General features: G+C 40.9%; 1 protein-coding gene across 4 annotated transcripts in view; it reads right to left on the bottom strand.

The window, feature by feature from the left end:
* The window catches only part of RIMS1 (regulating synaptic membrane exocytosis 1), a gene marked incomplete at its 5' end in the record, with an annotated part of 337770 nt that overhangs the window by 247727 nt on the left and 68089 nt on the right, over positions 1-21954 (bottom strand). The window contains one exon of one of the 4 annotated variants that reach the window (XM_081997758.1): positions 21747-21851. The exons of the other annotated variants lie outside the window; for them this stretch is intronic. Coding sequence (XP_081853884.1) covers positions 21747-21851 — 105 coding nt within the window. The remainder of the gene's footprint in view (positions 1-21746; positions 21852-21954) is intronic. 4 annotated transcript variants of the gene reach the window in all.

The following is a 21954-nucleotide window of genomic DNA, read 5'->3' as shown; positions in this document are numbered from 1 at the left end:
CCAGTTGAAAGTCTAGGAGCAGAGTCTCTCCCCTTCTCATGCCCTCCTTATTTAACCTCCCCTTCCACTCACCCGCTCCCCCTCCTTCTATGTTCTATTTTCCACCTTCATTACCACCTCCTCCTCACCTCTCACATTCTCCCTTTTGTCTCCCTCACTCTCCCTTTCACTTTCTCCCCTTTTTTTCTACTCCTCATCCCACACACCCTCCTCTGTTAGCTTCACTATGTGAGAAGTTAAGAGGAAAAGAAGAAAGAGAAAAGACAGAAGAATTTACGGAGGTGGAGAACTACAAATGAAGAGGGAGAAACAAAAAAAGAAAGATGTGCTAAGCCATCCTATTTGTGTCAGTGAAAGCAAGGAGATGAACCCAAAGCCCCCAGTCCAGCAGACAGATGCTAACTGGTAGGAAGCAATTCTGCCAGCAGGGACACCATTTAAGAATTCAATCAATAGCGAATCTCTCGTGAAAAACAAATAAGCATGTAATATTCAAATGTAGATTAAAATCCATTAAAATCACACTGGGTTTTAGCAGCAGAGTCAGAATTAGAAATTGTAGTACAAATGGAGCGACTCCTTACTAAGAACAGTTTCAAATACAAAAATGGCTGCACAGTCATCTTCCCCCAAAACTACTTACAGCTGCCTATTTGTGTACAGACTGCCACATGCACATCATCTACTTCTGCAGACAAATTATCTGCGAAGCATATTTTTTAATATTGAGATTTTGCTGACAACATCCATAATCGCCAGCGCCATTTATTCATAGACATTCTCCCCCCACAGTATTCACAAAGTATGCGTCGGAGTTTGTGGCAGGGATCCTCTCGAGCCACTAAGCCTGCCCAGCTTTCACTGTTTCATGGCTATAGAATCAATCAGGCAGTATAGAGAGTGCTTTTTAATTAGATCATATCAGGATTATAATTAGCACTGTGTAGGAGCAGAGTTAAGGTAACACGGCAAAATGCAGAACAATTCCATCCTGCCTGGCACAGCAGTGAAATACCTAATAGCGTCTGATTATTTTCTCCGTGCCGCATGCACTTTCCTTTCCAGCACCAGCTGGTGGAAGTGGCTCCGGGAGGAGAAGGTGGAGAGTGTCACCTTAGTCCCGCAGCTGCAGAGCTAACAGCGTGCAAAGCTGGCCCGGTCGCTTCCACACCAGCGGTACGGACTTCCAGGAGCAGAGTGGACCTCCTGTGCAGTACATAAATGACATATGGGTTCAACATTAGGGGAAACACCTATTTGGCTGCAGGCACCTTTTCTCTGAGCTCCTGGAAAGGAGTCCAAGCTGTTGGAAGCAGGTTAGGCAGCACACCCTCTGCCTCACACTCTCATGAGCAGCTCTCATGACAGAGATACCAGCTTAGCATAGTTTGCAGACTTTTGTCCTTGCAGCTCTGGAAGAGTGGGAGGTTGTCCCTTCTGCAGTCCTCTTGAAATCTGATGAAGAGCCTCAGCCATCTGCCCCCCTCTCTTTGTCTACATCTCACAACAGGAGAAAGTAGAATGAAGTTCATTGTTACCACATTTATGTCAACAAATGTCTGCCCAAGATTCCACATCTATTTTAATGAAAATAACTAAATACCAACAACTAAGGGCTCACAAGGTAGTCAATATGATTTAAAGCTCCATGAGTGCTGTAAGCAAGGTGAGCTGGAGCACAGCCACATTTCACAGAGTAACAAAACCATGTGCGCTGGAAGAGATCTCTGGACTTCATCTAGTCCAACACCTTGCTCAGAGCAGCATGGTTTTCAGAGATGCACTACTCCCCAGGAGCAGCAAGAGCACCTTTGCAAAGCAAGAGGAGGCAGCCACTGAGCACGATAACCAGGCAGGCAGAGGCAGCAGCCTCACTGACAAGCCAGTCAGTCCCAGAGTACCAAACGTGAAGAGTGGAACATGTACGGTCATGGTAGCCAGGCTCAGCCAAGAGTCCAGTGATTGCCAGGCAAGTCTGTAGTAATGAGGGAAGACCCATCAAATAGCATTGTCCCCCACCATCAGTTCCTGAGGGACACCACTAGCAGCCAGTTGCCAGTTGTATTTCGGATGCTGATCACCAACCTTGGAATGCAGCAATCCAGCCAGCACTTGTCAATCCACAATTTGTCTACCAAGAAACTACTGAAGAATTTTTCTGAGAACTTTATGAAGTCCATTTCAAGCAACGTTCACTGCACTTCTCTTGTTTAGAGAGCCAGTCATTTGTAGAAATCAATTAGGTTGGTCAGGCATGATTTGTCATTGGTAATGCCATGCTAGCTGTTCTCAATCACCTTCTTGCCTTTCATGTGCTCAGAAATGGATTCCAGAAGACTTTGCTCCATAATCTTCCCAGGTGCTGTGGAGAGACCAGCAACTCTGTAGTTGCTCTTCTCCAAGATGGGTGCAACCTTTGTACTTTTTCAGTCATCAGGGGTCTCTCCAGATTGCCATGACTTGTTACATGTGTAGGTTTCCTCCACAACCTGAGATGCATCTCTTTGAAGACTTGTAAGAACCACTGAAAAATTTCCTTAGATGCTTTCTGAAATATGTTCTACATCTAACAAAATTTCAGATCAAGCCCTCAGATTGTATCTGACCTGCGGTCCAGCAACTGACATTTCCACATGTCATTAGAGTCTTTAAAATACAATTGATAAAACTAGCATATAGAATAACATTTTATCTACCAACAGCTTTTAAAAAGCCTACTTGGAGCAAGGAAAAGGATTCTTCCCCTCATCTAAACAAGATCCCTTTCAGTTTGGTAAATGGCACTTGTCAAACAAGTTTTCCCCACTGCCAAAGCTATCCTTGCAAAGTTGGTTAAGCTGGCTTTAAAGATACTTTCTGTTATAGCATAGCAGAAAGTCATCTTCCGGTGGCTCAGATCTGGTTAATCCCTGTCTGTGTGTGCAGACATTCTTCACCCATACAGGCACCTTCTGCCTTACTTTACCCACTTGCAGTAAACGTATTTTGCATATTCAGAGAAAATGCTCCATGCCTGGTCTCTGCACCATGATCAAGTTCCTGTGTACTTTCTCATAATGGAATTTCAGTAAGATACAGTGCATTTGTCAAATAATCAGTTAATTCCATTCTCTGCCATAATTTTTTTCCATTTTACTGCAGCTAGGGTATAGGCATTCTCCCAGTCCTGTGGGGAATTGGCTGCAGTTTTCTGCTTCTGCTCTACCTCCACTACAAAGGGAATCACATTAGACTGGCAGCAACAGTCTCATGGCTTATTAGTACTTCCTTTGCTGATCTTTGAAATGTTGTACCCTGAGAGGAAGCATTTAGCAGCTATGAAATGAGCCAAAGAAACACAGCATTTGAAGAGAGCTCTCTCTTTCCCAAACTACAAAATGTTTTTAGCAGGCTGACTAAAAGTATTATACACCCTATAACACCAACTTTAAGAAATCAAAAATTTTCAAAAAGCTCAGAGATAATCATGAGATTGCTCCCCAAAGTCTATTTCCTGAAGGTACCTCTAAAATGTCTGCCATTAACCTACATCCCATTTTTCCCCACATCTCCCTACTGAATCAGAACTATGGACTGAATCTTAAAAATTAATAACCAAGAAACACAGAACATTGGGGTTTTTGTGTCAAGTTTCCCACTTAGTTTTCAGCAGACATTCATGTTTTTACATAAATGAACCAAGACACAGCTCAGGTAACATGACTGTGATTATCTTTTTTCCTTCATCCACTATTGTCAAAATACTTAGCAAAAAAAAAAAATCATACTACCTGATTTTTACAACTTCAATCAACTATAATTTTATATATTATTTGATAATCACATTACTCTTTTTTAGCTTAAAACTCAGATTCATAACTGCCCTACCAATTAACTGAAACTGATTCTTTATTGTCTTCTGATCCCACTTACTGAGACATACCAGGAGGGACAAATGAAAAGGAAGAGGCAGAAACCCTACAGCTGGACAGAAGTCCTGGAGAAATGGCCGGGGGGGGAGGGAGGGAGGCAGTTCTCCTGTTATTTCCTTCACACCTCCTTGCCTGAGCACCAGACACCATGACTGCACCAGGAGAGTTGGGTTTTGGGTCACTGCAACAGTTCCTCCTGCTCTGGGACTTGGTTGACTCGTAATCAGTTGCTGAGACACACCTAAGGGGCATCTTTAGACTGACATTGCCTCTTCGCTACTGCATGCATGAATTTCAAGGAAAGCATCTTTCCCTGATTTGTTTTGGGAAGACACAAACTGAGTACCCTTGGAGCTCTGGCAGATGCAGATGTTCAACTAAAAAGAAACTCCAGACAGGTACAGATTAACCAAAGAGCCAACAGGTTTTAAGTTGGGACTGCTGAAAACATCTGATTTGATAACCCATGGTGAAAAAGGCTGGAGAAGCATCTGGGCAGTGCCTGCATTGTCTGTGGGACAGCAGTAGTAAAAAATCCAAGTTAACACAGAAATACCATGGTATGTGTTAGAGATAACAGACACATAGCTTAAAGCCTGTGTTTTTTCACTAGGCTTAGTAGCTGCTACCCAAATAAAAGGATTAAGTATCAGATACACCCTGAAGATATTTCTTCAGACTACTCTCATGTCATATGAAAGCCAGTGCCAAAAAACACTGATTTGAAGTTGTGGTTGATCAAAACCATTCTTCTAACTTTGAACAGTCTCTGTACGCCATCATGTACACAGTCGTATTGAAAAGCTGAAAGACCGAAGTCCTATGATGTAAACTTTACACCTATTTTGGTTAATACAGAAACCTTTAAACATTTAATTAGAAAATAAACTTAGCAGGATGTTTCACAACTTGGAAATGTTATGACTTTCAATGTTCTCTAACAAACAACTTCTCAGCACTCTGCTGTAAACTTGGGCCCTCTGCTAAATAGCATCAATAAAATGGCAGCTCCTGTGGAGGGAATTAAAACTAAACAAACAATCCCTTTACAGTTTTAAAAAACCTTATCCAGAAAATTCACACTTCAATTTTACATATACCTCCTAGGAAGACCAGAACTTCAGTGGCGCTTTAAGTGACACCGCTAATACAGAGCTCTGTGATCCTTAGTCTTATATTTAGACCATTCTTTGGGACTGGTCTTAAACACAGAAACCAAAGGAAAGGGAAACATTTTCAGATTCATGTGAGAGAAATCCAGATTAACACTGACTTTGTGATTTTTTGACTGAAACCGTAAGTGTGATTTGAGTTCTGCCACGAGAAGGAAAAAAAAAAAAAAAAGCAGCAGCTGAGATTTCACCAAAATGAGCATCCAGCCTCCAGAGCTCAGCTCTGATGATAACGGATACGCTCCACAGCAGTATCAGCAAGATGGATCATTTAGACAAGAAGCACAATCGTTACTTACACAGACCATTAACTAGCACACACACATGCAGAGAAACACATGGAAACTTTCTGTCGGCCAAGGAAGTATTATACAATGAATTTGGGGAGAGAGAGGATTTCACATGAAGTTGCAGAAAGAGTCCTTAAAAAGCATTTTGAAATGAATGTCAGAACACCTTATATTACAGATCATTTTTTATACTTAATCATTTTTACTTCCTCCAAGACCTATTAAAAAAAAAAAATCTGCCTAAATAGAAGCTACTTTTAAACCACAGGACGCAATTCTGCCTTTATGCGCACAGCGCATTTCAGAAGTCACCGTGAAGGAGGAGGCAGCAGCTTCGCTAGCTTTAGGCTGACGGGAAGGCAGCTCCTTGCGGCCAGGAGAAATCCCAGCACAGGGCCGGCTAGGGCTGCCTGCACCCCAGTCCCGGGAGAGCCCCCGGGCTGCAGCGCAGCGGGAGATGCCCTCCTTCGCCCGCCCCAGGGGGATGCAGGCTGCGTGCCCCTGCCCCGGGCTGAGCTGGCCCAGCTGCGCTGCCCTTGGGTCACAGCGCCGGCTCGCAGCTGCCTCGCGCCGGCTCCTTCCCTTGCCGTCGCAGAGACAGCACCCGCTGCCGCCAGCTACTAATCAAACAGCTTCATACAAATCCATAATTGATTAATTTTTAAAAAAGAAACTTTCAAAACATCAAACCGTCTTCGCCGGTCATTAATTCAAGCCTCTGAATATGCTCTGTCTCCAGACACTTCTACTTGTGCATGCTTATTTTAAGAGCACTTCATCACAGCACTGATGCTACTTGCATACATCCATCGCTTCTTAATTTCATTGCGTGTGTAAACAGAATTGGATCTACAAAAGTAGGCATAGAGCAAAAATACATAAATAGAAGTGCCCAGAGTTTTATGTTATAACACTACACAAACCGTACTGGCAAGACGTGAAGTCACAATTACTGAGAACTATGAAACTTAAAAAACAAAACTATATCTGATTCTATACACAGAATAGCTATGCCTACTTACCTAAGACTATTTCTGGCAAACAGAACCTTTTATTATTTATTAAACACAATTAACTCCCTTTTTGTCTGAAAAGATTCAAAATTTTCCCTTGTGTGAACATCTTATTTTGACAAAACTACATTAAGATTTTTAATTCACAGCATACACTGCCTGCGTTCAAATACACAACATCGACATCATTAATTCCATCCAGAATTATTTATGTGGGATGATGGGTCAAAAAGCAGACTGGAAGGCAATAGCTTCTTCTGGATTTTGTTTTCCAAGTATTATGCAACTGATAATTTTCTGAGGAATACTGACTGAATAGACATAGTCAAACTACCAACATCACCTCCTGCATCACCATCCTAGCTTGTAAAGTAAATTCCTGAGGAGCACAGCATCATCCACCCGCTTCCACTCCTCATCCACTTGCAGCTCTAGATTTGTTGATGGGCTAGAGATGGGGATCTTGTTACTACCTGGATCAACAATCTGCAGAAATTTGATGCACTGTTTTCTTGGTAATTAAGGAACTACATAGTAAAAAGGACACCCTGCTGAATTCACCTGCTAGCTTTTCTTCCAAGTCATCAGTTGAACTGCTTGCAACTGCTGTCCCAACTTCAATCATCTAACTTAAGGCTCAATGAACATGAAGAAGAGCAGATATAATGAACATGTCCCACAGTGGCCAATTCTCAAAAGACTTCTTAGAAGTTTAATTTTAAAAGCAGGATGGGAAGAGGTGAAAAATTACAGAGAAGCAGCAGCAAGAAGTGAGGAACTAATTTATGTATTTTTCCCCTGTAAAATGAGTTCGATGAGACCTGCAGTGCTTACAAAAATAAAAGTGATGGTACTGGAAATAAACATGAAACCACTTATGTTCTCTTCTTCTCAAGCATCTTCTCTCTGAAGGCATCAAAATATTTTCAGCAATAACACCAGCTAAAAGTGAAGCGTTCCACTCATTTTTCACTTTTCTCAACTATGCACAGAAGAATTTAGCGCCCTACTACAGGTCACACAGTGCATCAGCTGTATTGATGATGAGAAAAAACATGACGATGAGATAAACTGGTGACGAGAAAATACGAGTGGATGCCAACAGTGACACTAGATCACACCAGACTTATACAGTTATTGTAAGAGACTAAACTCTCCTCAAGGATTTAAATGTTTTTCTATTAAGAAGGATCTAGATCAGCTCACTAACAAAGCCCTGTGGAACCTAGTAAAATAGTCAAGACACCAGTACACTCATGTGTACTGGGTTTGCGTGGCCAGCTTTTGGCAGCGGGGGCTGCAGGGGTGGCTTCTGTGAGCAGCTGTCAGAAGCTTCCCCTGTGTCCCACACAGCCGATGCAGCCGGCTACAAGACGGACCCACCGCTGGCCAAGGCGGAGCCCATCAGCGATGGTGGCAGCGCCTCTGGGGGAACAGAGTTAAAAAGGGGGAAAAAAGGCAACAGCAACTGCAGCCAGAGAGACGAGTGAGAATATGCGAGAGAACAGCCCTGCAGCCCCCAGGCCAGAGCAGCAGGAGGGGCAGGAGCTGCTCCAGGCGCCGGAGCAGAGACTCCCCGGCAGCCCCCGGGGAAGCCCACGGCGAGGCCGGCTGTGCCCCTGCAGCCATGGAGCTCCACGGGGGAGCAGATCTCCACCCGCACCCAGGGAGGGCCCCACGCTGGAGCAGGGGGATGCCCAAAGGAGGCCGTGACCCCGTGGGAAGCCCACGCTGGAGCCGGCTGCTGGCAGGAGCTGTGGCCCCGTGGAGAGAGGATCCCAGGCTGGAGCAGGTTTGCTGGCAGGACTTGTGACCCCATGGGGGACCCAGGCTGGAGCCGTCTGTTCCTGAAGGACGGCACCGTGGGGGGACCCAGGCTGGAGCAGTTTGTGAAGAACTGCAGCCCGTGGGAAGGACTCACGTTTGAGAAGTCCATGGAGGACGGTCTCCCATGGGAGGGACCCCACGCTGGAGCAGGGGCAGAGTGTGAGGGGGAAGGAGCGGCAGAGACAACGTGCGATGAACTGACCACAACCCCCATCCCCGTCCCCCTGTGCTGCTAAGTGGGGAGGAGGGAGAGAAATCGGGAGTGAAGATGAGCCCGGGAAGAAGGGAGGGGTGGGAGGAAGGTGTTTTAAGATTGGGTTTAGTTCTCATTAATAAATTAAATTAACTTCCCCAAGTCAAGTCTGGTTTGCCCGTGACAGTGACTGGTGAGTGCTCTCTCCCTGTCCTTATCTCGACCCATGAGCCTTCCGTTCCATTTTCTCTCCTGTGTCCAGCTGAGGAGGGGAGTGATAGAGCGGCTTTGGTGGGCACCTGGCCTCCACCCCCACCAGGATCAACCCACCACATCATGGTAACACAGTCTGGCAACTTGTCACATCGAAACAAGAAAAAAAAAAGGAAAAATCTCATTTGAAGTTAACATCAATACACCATTCTTCACACTGATCAGCATAGGCATGATCAATTATTAAGAGTATTCTCGAAGAAAAAGTGCACTGAACTTAAATGCGGTTTCTCTGGGAAAAGCAACATTACTCTTTACCCAGGTAACTTCATGTATTAAAGGGTTAACCACCAGCTTCTTGCTACTGAGATTGTTACAAACGAACACTGTTAAGAGAGACAGGCTTACAGACTTAAATTCTTTTTGTTTTTTTAATATCTAAGGCCAATTTTCTCATCTTATTAGGGCAGTCTCTCCCCAGGGAAAATCAGCATGTTCCAGCACCCACGTGGAAGGGAACACTGCAGTACAAATAAATGTCTAAAAAAGAACTTGTTGTAAATGACTATATTAATTCTGCAGGTACTAAGTACACCTAGATCACACATTCAAAGATGACTTTGTCAACGGAGCTAAATCAGGAAGCTTTGCCACTATTATTTTAATTATTTTTTAAAAACATAACAGCCTTCCATAACACTTTCTAGAACATTTGGAGTGGCAACTTTTTTTTCCAGAAACTGTCTCCGGTGAGGAACAGCATAGTTGAGCAGTTTTCAACATGATTCCCTCACAGGCAGAGATGGCAGGTGCATGTTTCTAGCTATTTCCCACATTTTATACAACTACTGTCATCTTCTTTCCTCCATTAATTATCCCATTGATTTTCAGTTGTGCTATTTCTTCCCTATCACTTCTTCTGCTGCACTTTTCCACTTTCTATTTAATTTTCCCACTTTCCTTCCCACCTATTTTTTTTTTAAATTGTGATTTTATTAAGATTCCCTGCCTATTCTTAGTAGGGCTGCAGGATACACCCACTCTTAGAAAAGCATTGTGAAGTCTGAGGGAAAACTTGCATAAAATTACATACACCGATGTTATGCAAATAATAAACATCCCACAGTTCTACCTTGCTATACCTCCCCTAAGCCTACTGACAAGCCTAACGTATCTGTCTCCCTCTTGTGTATTCTGCCAATAAATTTCATTGACCCTTCTTCTAAGTCTGTTTGTCTTCCAAGTCACTGTGTCCCAGTCTCACTTTCTTCGTTCTTCCCTCCGTCACCCCAAAGATACCTTCCTTCAATCCTGCCAGGCCTCCCATCACAGTGTGGGAAAAGAGCCAAGACCAGAAAGGCAAAAAGCACTGAGCAAGCAGGGCAGGAGAGAATCATGACTGGCCCTTCCAGTTTATTACAGTAACCTTGTTTAGCTGTTTGGAATCAAAAAGCGTGTTAAATAAATAAATAAGTAAAATCTAGAAACTCCATTCAGAAGCCAAAGCCAAGCAAGTCTGATTTCATATGAAGAGAAGAAATTGTTTGCCAAAGAAAATTAGATGAAGTTACCATTCACCTCCAACTCTGAAGAATTCCAGGAGTCTACATACACAGTAAAGTCACATGCAGCAACTACACATGGTTAAATGTGCATCACAGTGTAAAATTCATTCCCATCCACTAAAAGACAGCACTGAACATAACAGTAACTACTTGGTAGAGACTTAGGAAAATACTGTAAGGTTAACTGCTCTCTAGCTTTGCTGAATAAGTTACCAAAAATAATCTAAATATCATTCGCATTGAGTGCCTGTTTACTAGAAAATTGGCAGGACAGGACTGCCAAGGCTGACAGGCAACACTTATTAACACTGACACCCAGTTTTCCACACTGCAGTTTGCAATGCAGCGGCATACTAGGCTGGCATTTTCTTTATAAAACAGCTCAAAAGACTGAACTCTGCTCGACGCTGCAGTGGGATGTACGCTGACGTACAACAGAAAACCAAGGAGGGCTATGCACAGCTAAAAGGCTGTGCTCCTGCCACACGTCCCTGCGTGCATAAACTGAGTTTGTCCTTCCAGTCAACTGCTGAAATTGGTAGAACGGAAGGCCAGCTTTGGCACGGCTGTAACCACCTCTTATCCAGGAAAAAACACCCATGCAGGACAAACCGTCTTCATCCAGGACAAGAAAAAAATTCCGTCAGTTTGGGTGGACTATTCTCTCCTTGAAATCATAAGAAAGGGCATAATTCTGGGCTTTTTTTAAAATGACTTTGCGGTCAGTGAAAGTCTTAATTCTCTATTACTGGACAGTTAGCAAGCAAGAAACAGTTTATAAAAGACACGTGCGGTTGTTTGAAGATCTAGCAGATGATTTGAACAGCACAGAGCAGATTGGGTCAACAGTTTTTACCAACAGCACATTGTGTTACTTATCACCACTTGCCTCATTTGCAAGTATGACGCTGCTTGATTCAGTCCCAACTTTAGCACCACCTGTTTTTCTCAAAATGGTTTTTAATTCATTAAAAAGATGTGCTTCGTTATCATAAAGAAATAAATAGCCCATCTGATGTACCGTATGAATAATTTTTTCCACATTCATATTCTTAATTTTAGGTTAGCAATTTGGGATATCACATTAAATTTTTTTGCACAGATATATATATTACTAAATACAAATGTTATCGATAAGAAAGAAATCCTCAAAGGGTGTTACATCCTTCTCAGCGAAGCACAATTAAATCTATTCAGCTAGACAGACATGATTTAGTAAGTACATTCCATAAGCCACCGATTTTGAAATTATGCTGTAATACAAAGGAACCAATTTCCACATTAATTTGTATTAAAGCAATGCCTTAAGATCAAGAATCCTCCTCATCCTCTTCTTGCCTACTGTGAAACTATGGCCTGAATTCCAGAAAAATCTCACACTTGAAAGGCAAAGCCCACAGAAAACTCCTATGCTGCAAAGAACAGCTGCCATTCCATAAGTACAGATGTTTTTTCTCATTCACTCTGGATCCATACTATTTATCTGAACACTTTAGCTCAAGAAACCTTCTAGAAGTTGTCCTTTGCTAAAATTTGTGTTTTGTTCAGAAGCCATTCAAAGAGCTTCAGAGTTCTGTAACATGCCTTTCCATAGCAAAAAAAGGTAAAGAAAAATAGGCATTATTGTCCTGTAAAAAAAAAGGAATGTAGAATGAATAGCCAGCACTTTGGTTACTACATTGCTCACAAATATCTTTAGTGTCTTTGAAAACTTCTACAAGATAATCAAGACTATCATAAGTAAACACTTGACCCAAAACACAAGAGGAATATTCCCCCACCACTGTAGATCACATGCTTGACCCTCATCTCAGAGGTGACTGTACTAAGTCCCGTTGCAAAAATCTTTGTCCTACAGCCATTTCATTTGCATATCCCATATAATACAAGAACAATCCTCTGTATAAATTATGCCTGTTCGTGATTCATCGAGCTCCTTATCATAGACATGGTTTTCTGCACCACTGGACAGAATGGCTCCTACAGGGGTGAAGTCAGCCAAGAGAAGCAACTCAACCATAAACAAAAAGATTAATTAAAATCACTAATTTATGAAAGAAAAGAGGGCAGCAGCTATATGCTGCAAATTATGTAAGTTGTATTTGTCCATCTGTTCAGGAAGGAAGGCACCTACAGAGTCTTACCTAGCTCTATGATGACAGTGACTCTTTGAAACGGTATCTGGATAAATTTCACCAACTATGTTTAAGATACTTTAAAATCATTAAGACGTCAAAAATGTACAACTTTGTTTTTACAAGGCAAGCTGTGTTACATAAACATTCACCTCCTTTCTCTCCAAACTGCACTGTATTTTTAAAGCTATTAAGAATTTTTATTTAATCCTACTTTTATTTTGATGGTTCATAACAGATGGTAGAATTATTTAGTTTGTTTTCAGTTTACTGCGTACCTACCTTATATATGTTTCACCCAGAAAGGATGCAAGTGAAGAACAGGAGGCAGGCTGCCCCATTGCGGTGCCCTGACTACTTCCCTGGGACAGCAGGAGAGGCTTCTGAGCTCCTCAGAGCTCCTTGGCACATGCAGCGCCTGTCATGGACCGGCAGAAAGGGAGGGTGCTGAAGACACCTAAACTTGAAAAGCTGCCAGGGAGACTGAAAGGGCAAACCACTGCTGGACTAGAAAGAAGAGCGCTGCTCTGGAGACCAAAGGAAATTACATGGAGTTGGTGTGACTCAGGAAGGCTCTGAAGTTGGACCAATTCCTCCTTTTCAAGAGGCCCAAATAATGAGATTCGTCTAGCAGACCAGAGTGTCCCCTAGTTAAACAGCTATCTTGGTTTAGATTATCTGAGTGTGCTTCAGTAAATCATAAATTTAGCTACTGGGAGGTTTCTGCTACCAGCTAGTTTGTTCAGCTTGAAGAAAGAAGTAGGGTACCTCCACCCAAAGACTCAGCTCCAAGTTGAGTCAATGAGACTCAGCTCTTACTGAGTTGAGTCAACTGATGGAGGTTCCTTACTTCTAATGATCTTTTCAATAGCTCTTGAGAGATAAGAGAAAAAGCAAGTGAAGGAGCTACACAAATACAGGAGCTATCAATGCTAATATGCAAGAGTCTCAATAATCTGGGCGAGAAATCGTGATTATGTTCTTTTGAAATAATTTTGTTTTCTAAAATCAAGGAACAAGTCACCTGAAGAAGATACAAAGAATTACCATTCAACTTATTACAGATGTTTTTCTCAGTGTACATGCCCTCTGAAAGTAGCTTTTGACAGCACTGACTAGAAAAAAGTTCAGATGACAAGGAAAGGTAGATGAGAAGGATCTCACCCCAAACCACCTGCAGAGTTAAGGGTTCTCAGATGCTGAGTTCATAGAATCATAGAATAGTTTGTGTTGGAAGGGACCTTTAAACATCATCTAGTCCAACCCCCCTGCAAGGAGCAGGGACATCCTCAACTAGATCAGGTTGCTCTGGGCCCCGTCTAACCTGACCTTCAATATTTCCAGGAACGGGCCATCTACCACCTCTCTGGGCAACCTGTGCTAGTGTTTCACCACCCTCCTTGGGAAACAATTTATTCTATCTAGTCGAAATCTACCCTCTTTTAGTTTAAAACCATTACCCCTTGTCCTATTGCAACAGGCCCTGCTAACAAGTCTGTACCCATCTTTCTTATAAGCCCCCTTGAAGTATTGGAAGGCTGCAATAAGGTCTCCCTGCAGCCTTCAGGGTCCTTTCAGGTCCTTTCAGGTCCCTTCAGCCTTCAGACTCCAGGCTGAACTACACCAACTCTCTCAGCCTGTCCTCACAGGAGAGGTGTTCCATCCCTCTGAGCATTTTTGTGGCCTCCTCTGGACCCGCTCCAGCAGGTCCATGTCTTTCCTGTGCTGAGGGCTCCAGAGTTGGATGCAGGACTCCAGGTGGGGTCTCAGCAGAGCGGAGTAGAGGGGCAGAATCCCCTCCCTCACCTTGCTGGCCACACTGCTTTGGATGCAGCCCAGGATACGGTTGGCCTTCTTGGAGTTTTACTTGCATTGCCTGTCATGTTATACTAGAAGCAGAAACCGAGATCTATCTATACATGTGGTTTCAGAAATGGTAAGGGCTTTATTCGCTGTAACGTCAAAAAGATGAAAGCTCCTAAGAGCAGTTAAGGTTCCCCTAAAATATGCTCGGTTTAGCTAAAAAAACTATGACAGTAATAATGAAAGTAAAAGTGTTTTGCATTTTTAAAGCATTTATCTTAAAAAAAATAACATTTGAAGCTTTGTACTATTTTCCATGTTCTGCCAGTCAGGAGGTCTGGTAGGACGCCTGGAATTACAGCAGCAGGACTTACCATAATGCAGACCCTAAGAGAAGGCCATTAGAGTAGCCACTCCGAGTACAAGCACCATTAATGACTTCAGATTGGCAAGGAGCCTGACACAGAGACAATCGCTCCCCATGCCAACAGTATTACTTGCTGTCAACACCGCTGCTAATGGTGGTGTCTGTCATTTTTGCCACTGCTGACAGATATCTAGTCTGCAGTAACATAGTTTACGAACCTCTGGCAGAGTGTGAAGCTGGTTGAGTAAAATGATTATGCATTATGTGAATCCAAAGTATAATATTTAACATGGTTTTAAGAGATAATAATGGAAGTTCCCAAGAAACAAAATATACATGATACTGAAGCATTACAATTATAAGGATGTGAAAACATCTATACAGAACTGTGACATCTTAAATATTGCCATGCCGATGATATAAAAACTCAAACTGAATCAAAATAAGAATCCAGGAAATTACTTTGAGAAATTAATGATGAACTGCTCATTTAAGAGGACAGAGACTTATGAAATGTAACACATACAGACATGCCCTGATTTGGATTTCACTTTTTCTGCCGAATTAAATTTCAGACAATTACAACATAATTGAGCTTCGGGAGGATCACTTGAGGTCTCTAGTCCAACCTCACCCCACCCTGCTCAAGCAGGGTCAGCTACAGAAGGTTGCCTGGGGCCTTGTCCAGTCAGATCTTGAATATCTCTAAGGATGGAGACTCCATGAACTACCCATGGCATGAATTTAACAGACATTTATTAACAGTCTGACTGGCTGTATTCATCTGAGAGGCTTCTTCATCCTTTGGTAGCTGGGACAACCAGCTGTCCTCAAAAACACACGCACCATACAACATGCGGTTACCAACAAGGGAGAGAAACACTGCTCAACCCTGCACAGCCCACAGCACGCTGGAAGGCTGGCAAGTCCTCACTTCACACAGACAGGGAGGTGGGAAAGTGGTCCAGGAAAAAATTACCTTTTACTGCTTTTCTGTTTTATCATTATCACTGCACTGAAAATAGGTTTTGCGTTCAGCATCTTTTTCATGTTTTCAACTTCAACAGCAACAAAAAAATCCTGCTCTAACCACAATCTTCTGCCATCAGAATCAGCCCATGAGGTTCAAAATGACCTACATAAAAAAAATCTACCAAAGTTTGTAGTCTGTGTTGCCACACGCTATGCTTAAGGCTAAAAAAAAAAATCCATTGACTAATGACAGTGCAAAACAAATCCAAATTATTTTAAAATAATTTCTCAAGATGCACAGAGCTTAAAGGGTCAATTAAATTTACCTGAAATATATATTCTAATGGGAGAGAGAAGTATATTATCAAACCAAGCAATCTTACTAAAAATTTCAGCAGCTGTAAAGAGTTTAAATTAGTCCTTTCAAGATTTATCAGGATGCTCAAAGGCAAGACAAAGACTCAGATAAACCATACACTACAAGGTAATTATAGATAATTTAACATACTGAGAAATCAGGGAGGGAGGGAGGGAGGGAGGGAGGGAGGGAGGGAGGGAGGAAGGAAGGAAGGAAGGAAGGAAGGAAGGAAGGAAGGAAGGAAGGAAGGAAGGAACTATTCAAATAGTCATTGCTATTGCAAATAGCTCTTACTTCAATCACCAGACCTCAGCATGCTTTATTTAAATTGAAAAAAAGTAGAACTCTCTCTGTTTTATTGATAAGGGTGCTACAGTCCACAGGAATAAAAATAACTCAATGTGTATGGCTGGCCAATTCAAGAATGAAGACCAGTGTTATCCAAAAGCCTGGTATCACATCAGGAAATGGGAGAGTGCTCTGCGCACAGACACCATCGCTGTGAGTTTTCTTCCTCCCTTCCGAGATGCTGCTGCTTGCTTCACTGGAAGACCACGGCAGACAAAAGCAAACACAGCACGAAATCAGATCGCATGTACAGCACAGTAATGTGAAGTTGTGTGGATTTCTGAAGAACAGGATAATTAGTTTAAACATCACATGGCATTGGTAGCCAAAGTGCTAAGCTGATGTTGAATGCAACATGACCTGATAAATTGGCAGATAAAATAACTGGCTTAAGGTAAGTTGCTGGTTTTAGCTGCTGAAACACTCTCCACTTCTTGCAAAAAGCTATGCCAATGACTTGAAAGGAATATTACTTTCAGATTAAATTTTAATTATGTAATTTTAAATACTTTTCTGGACATTTATATGATACGGTACTATGAAATATGTCTGTTACAGTACACCACTCAAGTGCATAAGCAAAAGAGTGAGGTACAGATCGATAGTTTGCTACTGCAACTTAGATTTTCAAATCATTCTTGAAATGATAACATGCAAAAGCCAGAAATTCTCAAAGCATTTATTCCAACCACTGACGGTTTCAAACAATATATATTAGTTAACAGCTCAAAAGGTATACTTTTTAGCAATGTGTGATCGGAAATAGCTTTGGCTTAAGGCTATGTCAAATTCAGAACCAACAGAAACTACTTTGTTTTTCTGTGCAGCAGTGTTTGTCATCTAATGAAGAAGCAAGCATGAAAATACAAAGTTTAGAGGATCAGAGTATAACAGAGTAAAATAAAGGAAAATCTTGCTTCTTGCTTGCCTATGCCTTAGAGTACCTACAGAACCCACTCTCTAGGATATCACTAAAATCTGCTGGTTGAGTTCTCAGATCGGTATGTAGTTTACCTCTCTAAAAAAAATGGATGGTGTAATTTCTCACTCTGTAATCTCTAAAGAGGACACTGTTCTCTGCTTCTTTTTAGCCAGGCCCACACATGCTGGATGCCATTCCTGCACATCTCCCCGTCTGGGCAGAAGTCCCAAAGCAGCTGCAGAGTTAGTTCTAGCAACTCCTGTCAAGAAACATCAGTTTAAGGCAAAGGGCGACAAAAACAACTGCTTCCCAACTCCAGAATACCAGGTTCCCGAATCAAAGAGGTGAATGGCACACTCACACCCACTCTCAACTGCAGCCTGTGCTAGGAAACAGCACTAAGGAAAGGGAAGGACTGACAATATTTAATCTATCGCCTTCCTCTAATTTAATCTTCCTCGCCTTCCTTAGCTTATGGTAAGACAGGCAAACACTGACAGGAGTCCCACCTGGTTCCTCTTAGCTGGGAGATGAGAATCAATCCAGGATTACCGAAGTAGGAAAAATAGGAGACATGGCCAGAACGAAACCTCCAGAATCCAAATCGAAAACTTCCATATGAAAGGAAAGCAGGCATCTCCCACTTTACATCACAATATGTAATGTCATGTAATCATTCATCCTCAAGACGTAGTCAAGCAATATTTTGATTCTTGCCTTTCAGCTGTTCTGAACAACTTAATCATCATCCTTTGCTAAAATGGATGCAGGAATGATGCAGGATTTATTCTCCAGCCGTGTTTTATGGTGTGTTTGGCTGTTGAAGTGAATACTCCAATTCAATAAAGCAAGCTGAAATAAAAGTAGCTTCAGCTTTTTGCTTCTACAATGATTTTAAGAGACTTCTAAATAACAACATAGAAATGCAGGAGGACATATTGCAAAGACATGTTGGAAGCAAAGTTACTGACATTTGCAAGCCTTATATAGCAAACACCTCATTCATCTTACTTTTTTCCCAGATCTGCTCTCTTGTTGCTGCACTAGTCCTATGCTTGTACAGTACATGTAACACACTAATAGGAAATACTTTGAAAGCACAAAATTTGATTTAATAACTAATGAAATTTATTAAATGCTCACTTCATTACAGAGCATATCCCCTTCCTATATGAAAGTTGGATATACTCATAATTTAAAGCATAGATTCAGATCTTGTTTACAAAACATTTATATATTAATGAGCGTATTTAATTTCACTGATTTATTTTAATGATTCATTTTCCCTTTTGCTTTATTTTATCATGTGATTCACAGTGACAGCCTATTACAGACTTCATCTTTCCTGTCTGACTTTTCTGAAGTTTAGATTAATAAATGTATTTATAATAACTATTTATTCTGACACTATGGAATTGCATTTAACATCCTCCATGCAACAGTACACATTTATCTATGACAGATCCATTTTGCCTCTGTAAAATACTGACTTCCTGTTACCTCCATGAGAAAAGACAGAATTTTAGGAAATTAATTTCTCACCCACCTACTGTTTGTTCAGGACACTCGTAAAAGGCATACCAAGTTTCAAAACCAATGGGGTAAAAATAGACATAATTGTTTAAATGATTATTTGCCCTTCCAATGCTTTATACTCATGATAGATGATAAATCACTTATAATTTGTGACTGAATCCAATTAACGCATCTATAAATAAACTAGAATTACTAATTAGTTTTTTGGTTTAAATGCTAGTAATATGGAGGCACGGGTCTAAACTAAAACCGTATTTTAAAGTTGCATGTGCATTTAACACTGAGTGGAAAATTTTAAAGTGTTCTTACTTAGCCAGAACACAGTTAATCAGTGAATCGTTTCTGTGACACTGGTCACACAATGGTAAAATTTTGCCTAATGTTTTTAATGCAATACAAATGCTAATCTTCTACAGATTTTAAATTGTTTTTCTTAAACACTGGCTGCTTTCTTTACCACAGGGTGGTGGTAAAGTGGTTTAACACTTTTGAACTGCACTCTCCCCCAAATAATCAAAACCTTCAAACCAAATAATAGTTATCTTGCACTCCAAAGGCATAATTGTGGTTTTTAAAGATATTTTTGTACATATCTTAGCTCTTTTGTCCACAGAGGACTGGAATATTTTGTTGATCTACAGCAACAGTATTTTGATGGAGCAATGTATGTTTCCAGCATAGATGTGTAACAGGCTGTCATTTTTATCAGAATCAAAGAAATTCTCCATCAGAACAATATCTGTAGGTTTTGATGTAAAATAGCTTGTTAAATAGGCTCCCAGAATGGTCAATTTTCTCATTTAATTGACTCAGTATTCTTTCCTACTTGTCTTAATTGGGTGAGTAGCTAGGATATAGATAACGCAGTATAAGGATAAAATTACATGCTGTGCAAATTTCACTGCAAAAATTATGTTAAAACAGTTCAGAGTGAAGCACATTTCAATTATATAATAAAAAAATACATTTCAGTGACATTGCAAGTCTCCTTTTAACTGTTTCTAGCATGAAAAAGCAATGGAATAATGCTTAACTTTAAGAATAACTTATTACATGTTATGGATTGAAATGCACAGCCAGGGCACTCAGAATAGCATTAACTCTGCCCACTGAAGACAACAGGTGACAATCACATAATTAAGTCATTTTTCGTATTTGTAGTCTAAGAAAAAAATTAACTGGACTTTTTTTATTAAAAAAGCATCTCTCGACTTCTATCTCAACATGGCAAACACTGAAATATTGCTCTGAAACCTTAGGTTCAAGTTAAAAAAACAATTGAAAAATATCAAATTACATCAAGACATTGCAGAAAGTTGGTGATAAAGGCAACATAAAAAAATCCCCTGGATGCTAAGAAGCCAAGCAATTACTGAAGCATTCTCTCCCATTCTACTACCTAGACAGGTCTCCTGGCTTTCTCAGATAATAGAAAGAAAATATTGTGGTCCTAGAAAACATTATCAGATACAGACAGTATCAAACACACAGGACATCTTCTAATCTACTTTACTGCCCTGGAAATTAAGCAGGAGATGCCATCATTCCTCTGCTGGAGAAGTGGTAAAGTCACACTTGAGAGAATTTTTCGGTACTACAAATCACTCCATCAAGCCAGGCTACCTCTGTCCATCCGCTGAAGGCAACACCCTCCTGCAGGAAAGACTCAAAGAAGAATCTTCTCGAACAGCCTTCCAGACAGAAGTAGGTGTAGGAGTATTTTAGCATTCCTCTAAGCTCAAGCTCTGTTACTGTATGATGTTTTCCAAAATCACCTTTCTAAAGGATGTGTACTCCTGACCATGGTTAAGTCCTGTCAGATGCACCTGTCTAGAGAGCTTACTTCATCAAGGACCTGGGGGTATGCAAATGTAAAACCAAAATGTGGTCTAAGACATCATAACTAACCCCAGTCATTTCATCTGTCTGACTTCTGGAATAGTTTGGCTTGTGAGTTTCTTCATCTTCTTTGGTTGAACTTTAAAGAAAAAATAAAAATCCCTGAGTATCAGATCATATTCACAAACACATCTGCTTGGCTGAAAAATCAAAAATCTTTAAAAAAAAAATTTGACAAAAAATTTGAGAGTAGCCCTAAACAGCATACTTTTTTTTTTCTCCTTCTCGCTTGTATATTATCTCCCCTATAAACTAGGCAACCTGTTTGTCCCAAAAATAATAATAAAAACCACGCACAAATTTTTACCACTATTTCTATTTTTAATTCTAAGCAAAATGCCTTGTAACTGCCTTGTAAGCACACAGAAAGAAAATTACAGAACAACAGAGCATATCCCAACACAGCTTCAATCCCAGATAACCCCAAATACATGGTCTGCTTATCTGATCAGGTCCTTACTTTGTGCAGATCTCTATGGTATCTGAAGGCTGTTGCTAATCCATCAGCTCTAAAACTTTCACAGTAACAGACCTGATCACCAGCAAGATGCTTTCACACCTAGACTCAAGGTACATTTAAGAGTGCTTTCTAGTTCCGAATTCAAATGTGTTCTGTCTGAACATATGCATGAAGTGAAAACGTGGTTGCTACTGAAATTAAAAGATTTAGAAGTCCTCTACACATCATGGCTCAAATACCATAAAACTTCATTTGAATACTCCTACAGTTGAAAAAAAAAAAAAAGATACATTTCCCAACCTTCTGGCGTTAACTATTTCTTTTAGTAAAATTTTGTATTTTAAGTTGTTTTCCCTTTCTGCGCACAAGTGTTGGCAGACAGTTCCAAGCCTGTCACTTCACTGCAGCTTATCTTTTTGTTTCATTGATCTTCTAAATCTGCAAATTCATACACTTTAAATACTAACACAAATGTAGTTTCTGGTGTTAGAATACTGAAACTTAAAAATATTCACAATAGCATGAGTATTTTATGAAATGTTTTCTGTCATTTGTGCCTCCCCAGCTACTCTGACAGATGGGAATTTTCTGTGCACTTATTTAGCACTGCTAAAGGTCTGCTTCATATAGATGGACAACTTGCCTACATTTAAAAAGCAACAGTTATCTCATAACATCATCACTATCGCCTGCAGCAAAGTTTCAACATCCTAAAAAGCAAAATAATTTAAACTCCAGGAACAAGACATTTTAGCATATCACCATTGTTTTAAGACAGAACCATCTGACCAACTGAAAGCAGTTTTCTCCCTTGAAGCGGTTTTGAAATCATGTCTAGGAGGGTCACTAATTCCACAGGTATCCAAGCTGAAAAAACAAGAGAAAAATAAATTGCTTATAAGCCAGTACCTCTTCTTTTAGACCAGAGCATAAGGTTAGTATTGTTCCTATTTGATTTTCTTTTAGCACG

The sequence above is a fragment of the Phaethon aethereus genome (genome assembly GCF_964289735.1).
Source record: "Phaethon aethereus genome assembly, chromosome: 3".
Lineage (NCBI taxonomy): Eukaryota > Metazoa > Chordata > Aves > Phaethontiformes > Phaethontidae > Phaethon > Phaethon aethereus.
This window is presented reverse-complemented; position numbering and strand designations above follow the sequence as displayed.